A 6,000-nucleotide genomic window follows, 5' to 3' on the forward strand; every position below is an offset into this window, starting at 1 on the left:
TGTACGCCACCGTGTGATGATTTGGGGAGAGACATGCGCGCTCGAACACACCCAGGAATGCTATGCGAAAAAAAAGAATTTTATATATATATATATATATATATATATATATATATATATATATATATATATATATATATATATAAATTTTTCTTTTTTCGGTACTTTCACGCATATCTGAATTACTCCTGAAATACGTCTTCGATCGGCTGTGCTGTATATCTACTATCAGAGTGTAGGTGTGTGGAAATAAAACGTGGATGTCTGTACAATATTTCTTGTGGGTCTACTTGTATTGCTGTATTTGCGAGGGCCTTCTTTCAAGTGTAGACATATGAAAAAACACTGACTTGTGAGGCCTTTTTTGTCGTTCAAGGTTATTTTATAATGGTGTTATTTTATAATGTCAACATAAGAGAAAACCTTTCAAATAGTCTATAGTAATATGTACTGTGTGCATGAGAGTAGGGAAAACGGGATATACTTCACTAATTTTCATAACCTAAAAGAACACATTTTCTCACATTTCACAGGGTTAATACAGATACCCTCTCACAGGACAGCTTCTGAATGAGTGGTAAAATAGTTCAGACCTCTGCTGTAAAACTCAAATTACCTTTTTTCATCCAATGATTCCCAGCAGGAAGGCGAATAAAAGAGACTCAGGTTTCAGAAATGCTGTGTGTTTTAATGGAGATTGTGAGATAAGAGAGAAATCTGAAAGTGCATGTTTGGTGATTGTGGGAAGAGTTTCACATTTATGGTGGCATGTCAGAGCAAAATGAAGAGAACTGAAGAAAAATAAATGCTCAAAGAATTTGTGATTTAAAGTTTATTAACAGTAATGTAAATCTGGAATTTAAGGGGATGACAAAAAACATGCAGTTCTGTTGACTGAAAATAACACGTGAGTGAGACAGAAACAAAGATGTATGTGAGGAATTCTCTCATAAAACACATTTTAAATGTAAACAAGACTCAGACATTAAACCTGTCAATTGCTGTGGATTTTTGTGGTCTCACATATGTTAAAAGACTTAACTTGAACAGAGAACATTAAGACAGTTCTGAAGAAAGCAAGCTTGCCTGTGCTTGTGACCGCGAGCTTTTCTGTCACATTATGGGAGTGTCTGAATGTGCAGGAGACTCTGAATAAAGGAGGACGAGTTACTGAGGATCTTCAGAGCAAGATGAGCGGAGTGAATGAATCACTCCACAATACCGTCTTCTCTGTTCCAGCATGTCTGGTGCAGGTCACAGTAGGCTCTGTTTAGCCGATGAGCTGAATTAAGAGTAAGCAATAGACTGAAGGCAATAGACTGACTGTCTCTCTGTCTGTCTGTCTCTCTCTCTCTCTCTCTCTCTCTCTCTCGCTCTCTGTGTGTGTGTGTGTGTGTGTGTGTGTGCGTGTGTGCGTGCGTAATGGCACAGAGGAGCGTTCTGCAATAAATCATATCAGCTGATACCAATCGCAATGTCTACTTATGATCCTAACCTGAAAACTGAGTCTTTAGTAATAAACTAGAACATGGATGTCTTCTCCTCTGCTGTTTGTAGCATTTCACTGAAAGTGATTTTTAGGAAAGTTCCCTGTTTTAAGTATGTGTATTTTGTATCCCTGTCATTTGTATATGATCTTAATAATGAAATCTACCGAAAAGAAAAAAAATTACTTTTAAAAAGCTAATGAGATCAGCAGGGAAAACAGTACAGTAAAATCTACATCAATACAGTAGCAAAAACATCACAGTACCAGCGTATATTAGACTTACCACCGACTGCAGCTAAACAGAAGCCTGTAGACTATACTATCGCTTCTGTAAACTATAATCTACACTTAAACGAAATTACAAATATGGCGAACTCCCACCGTAAAGTCCGCAATAGCCTATATAGCTCCCGGTCGTCCTCTTTTTTTTTTTAAATTTTCCTTGAAAATGTTTTCTCCCTAAATTTACTTCAAAAGCTTAAACGTACGTAGTTCTGCGATCATTTGAGTACTTTCCCCTCCATAGACGTGTTTTAATTAATAACCAGACGGGTTTCTTGCCTGGAGAGAAATGTACTTTTTTTGTTTAACTCCGCCGGCCCACGGCTGCCACGGTGGGGAGGAAGTGACTGTCGTCTGCGGTTAATCGGTTCTCGTAGCGAATAATTGGTCCGGGGGCGCCCCGCTGTCACCGGGTTGGGCCGGAGACGCTACTGGGGTTACACGCCCCGACGGCCGCGCTGCTCTTGGTGTGATTTTCTGTTCCGTCAGGGCGGAAGATGGCGGACCCGGCGGAGTGCAGCATCAAAGTCATGTGTCGCTTCAGACCACTGAACGCCGCAGAAGTGGACAGAGGAGACCGGTACATCCCCAAGTTTCAGGCGGAGGAAACCGTTGTCATCGGGGTGAGCTGCACGGTCTTCTTCTGCTCGGTAACCGGAGAGTTGGTGCTGCCGTTACAATGACAGGCAGAGTAGTTTTACTTCCTGAGTCTACACATAGATCGCTATTGCTTGCTCGCTCTTAATGGTGAATAGTAAATGCACAGCTAGCTACCCAACTAAAGTATTTTACGTGATAAGTCGTTTTCTGCAGTTGAGGGTGATCCAAAAGGCAACAACACGGCCCGCATGTTCATTCTTGCTAACCGTTAGCTAACTCGTAGAAAACTGTTCAGCGAATTGCTAACTAGCTTTTGAGCTAACAGCTTGCTAAACTGCTAACGTGGGAAACACTAGAAACTGTCTGACTGAGGAACTCTGTCGGTTTGGGATGGTTGTCGGAGCCATACTTCACTGTTACCCGTAGAACTCAACCTTAGAGGCCCCAAACAAACGTGTACATAACCGGCAGGTTTACCAGCAGTAGCTCGCTAGCTGGCAAAGCTAACCGTAGCCGATTTCGACATTTTTAACATCAAAGTATGAAATTTATACTGACAGGACAACCTGACTACCATTCTCTACGAATACAACCGGGTTGTTCAAATGTGTCGTTTGCGGTCCTTTGACAGCTTTGGGGGTAAAGTTGGCTATGAGTTTGTTCAATTTTAAGGTTGCAGATTTGGCTAATTTGTAGTTTCAAAGTATCTTCCGGTCCATAAAGATTTACCCCACACTTACCACACATTTAGATCGATATAAAGTCTGTTTCTCAGTAACCTGAACGAATGTCAAAAGTACATCCGTTAAAAATACAGATCCCTCGTGCCTGACCACCTCCTTTTACTCCACCTCCCCTTACACCTCCCTCCACCTCCCCTTACACCTCTCTCCACTACACCTCCCTCCACCTCCCCTTACACCTCTCTCCACTACACCTCCACCTCCCCTTAACCTCCCTCCACCACACCTCCACGTCCCTTACACCTCCCTCCACCTCTCTCCACTACACCTCCCCTTACACCTCCTTCCTATCATCTTTGTCATTTCTCTGCATATAGACGTGAAGCTTCTGTGTTGACCAAAGTATATTGATGCTGGAGATAATTTATTTACTTTGTTCTAATGGAATATCAAATGTATTTCAGCATGTGACTGCCCTTGGCCCTCTGTAAGTGGACGCGGGTAACGTTAGCGTCTGAGCAGAAGCATCCTCAGCTCTGTCCATGCACACGCTTCATCAGTACTGCGTTTGTGACACACCACTGCAGCTGGACTTTGGTGTCCCAGCAGCCAACATCCCCCACACTCACCCACTCTCACGCCCAACCACACACACCCACTCACCCTGAAACACATCATTGTTGAATGGAGTCAGATGTACCCGTGATGTGGGGGCATGTGAGTGTAGGTGAAAGGGGGATATTTCTGTAATGTGGCTGATGCAAAATTTGCATTATGTGCATATGTCTGTAAAAGCATTTGCAATATTTATGTATAAAATCATCATGAGTTAACAAAAGTGTGTGTTGTGTGTTATGCATTTAACACTCATGGAATTTATACTTTTCAATAAAGAAAAATACACAATGCTTTTTAACATAAAGCCCAACAGTTGCTTAGGAGATGGTGTTACGATGCGTTACCACACTACCACGCTACTCGTTGGCGTTGGTTCGAGGGTGTGAATGAAGCCTGCCTTCTTATTGGTCATGGGTTTGTTTGTTTGCTTCTTCACACTGTCAGCTCAGTGAACTCAGAAAGGTCAAGAACCAATCAAACCCTTTGAGTAGTTTTATGTAACCAATCAGGTGGTAAAGAGCTGATAAAGTGTGAAAGTGATCCCTTGTTTTCATCAGCTTTGGGTCCTAGGTGGGAAAGACAATACGATGGTAACAAGGGAAGAAACAGTTTCTCTTCTCTGCAGCAGTGTGCCGATTTGTAGGCACTGTGACAGTAGGGGACTTCTGTGATTTGCCCTGACAGATGTTGTCATAAAGTGCCGAGACCAGTAAAGTATCCCAGTGTGTAGAGATCTTAAATTAAAGAACTAAGCTGTTTATATATAAACATGCCAGAGTAGTGAGGTCATTTAAAAATATAAATCACATGTTTCAGAAGCTGTTTCACACGCATCAGTGTTTGACGGATGGGGCGGTGTATTTGTGGTTTATATTCACTGCTGTGTGTGTGTGTTTGTGTGTGTGTGTGTGTGTGTGCGCGTGGTTACAGGGTAAACCTTATGTATTCGATAGAGTTTTCCAGTCCAACACAACTCAAGAACAAGTGTATAATGCTTGTGCCCAGAGGATTGTTAAAGGTACCCTCTGCCCATCCCAGCACTCAGACCTGTTAGCCTTCACTGAAGGAGTCACAGTAACCAGATTCTCCATGTTCACAGATGTCCTGGAGGGCTACAACGGGACCATTTTTGCTTATGGGCAAACGTCTTCAGGCAAAACACACACGATGGAGGTGAGAACTGTGTGATGTTGTGAAGTTGTCCTTACTTGGTTTGTGTTTTTGGAGTGTGTGATGTGTGAGCCACTATGACAGAAGATGTGTTGATGTCCTGAAATCCTGTTTTTCAGGGTAATCTCCATGACACTGATTGCATGGGGATCATTCCCAGAATAGTGCAGGACATTTTTAACTACATCTATTCTATGGATGAAAACCTTGAGTTTCACATCAAGGTAATTTCAAATTTGGTGTCTCTGTCTGGCTCCTTTTGTCTCTCGATCTACCTCCCTATGTGTGTGCGTGAGTGTGTGTGTGCGCACACAGGTTTGTGTGTGAGTTTGCGTGCATGTGCGTGTAGGTTTGTGTGCGTAGGTGTATGCCTAATGCTTTGTAGTAATATGTACTTTGTTCTGTTGGTAGGTTTCATATTTTGAGATTTATTTGGATAAGATCCGGGACCTGCTGGATGGTGAGTGTCAGTCACGTCATTCTGATCGTGATTTTTAAAAGCCAGCTGTTCTCGGACATTTAGTTCATTTATTCATTGCTGCAGGTATGAGAGATGAACATAAATCACAGTACACTGACATTAGTGTGCCTCTGATTTCAGTGTCAAAGACTAACTTATCTGTACACGAAGACAAAAACAGAGTTCCGTACGTAAAGGTGACTTTCTGCTTTTTCTCAATACAAATACAAATGAAACCTTACAGTGGTGCTGTTCTCCACAGCACAGTTTAATGATGGTTAATATGTTCCTAGCCTAAGAGTGAGTGTATCGGTGAATACAGTTACTGCCTGGTTTACACTCACATTCTCTCTGATATCATACAATGTTTAAATCTTCAGATGTTGAGCTTTGTAATCTGTGGTGATTGTTGTGATGTAATTTCAGGGATGCACTGAGAGATTTGTGTGTAGTCCAGAGGAAGTGATGGATACCATCGACGAGGGCAAATCCAACAGACATGTAGCAGTGACGAGTAAGAACACACGCAGATCTCAAAAAGTAACTTGGATGAATACTGCACCATAGTTCAGCAAGGACAGATGGTGATGGAGAATAGTGTAGCCAGATGATACCACCATGGAGGGATTTCCAACACTGCTGGCTCAATTTCAGATGCTACTGAAGGCCTTGATCATCTGGATTAGGACCTCCTGATC

General features: G+C 42.3%; 1 protein-coding gene across 2 annotated transcripts in view; it reads left to right on the forward strand.

Annotated features, from left to right (window-relative positions):
- Positions 1-2,125: 2,125 nt before the first annotated feature.
- LOC113568233 (kinesin-1 heavy chain-like) overlaps positions 2,126-6,000 on the forward strand; it is a 14,698-nt gene continuing 10,823 nt past the window's right edge. The window contains exons 1-7 of one of the 2 annotated variants that reach the window (XM_081722800.1): positions 2,126-2,394; positions 4,603-4,690; positions 4,772-4,845; positions 4,962-5,066; positions 5,254-5,302; positions 5,444-5,499; positions 5,729-5,816. In XM_081722800.1, the coding sequence (XP_081578926.1) occupies positions 2,269-2,394; positions 4,603-4,690; positions 4,772-4,845; positions 4,962-5,066; positions 5,254-5,302; positions 5,444-5,499; positions 5,729-5,816 (586 nt within the window). In that variant the 5' untranslated portion in view covers positions 2,126-2,268. The remainder of the gene's footprint in view (positions 2,395-4,602; positions 4,691-4,771; positions 4,846-4,961; positions 5,067-5,253; positions 5,303-5,443; positions 5,500-5,728; positions 5,817-6,000) is intronic. The other variant, XM_026996414.3, reaches the window with a different exon arrangement.

This window comes from Electrophorus electricus, chromosome 11 (assembly GCF_041902795.1).
Source record: "Electrophorus electricus isolate QZ-2024a chromosome 11, ASM4190279v1, whole genome shotgun sequence".
Lineage (NCBI taxonomy): Eukaryota > Metazoa > Chordata > Actinopteri > Gymnotiformes > Gymnotidae > Electrophorus > Electrophorus electricus.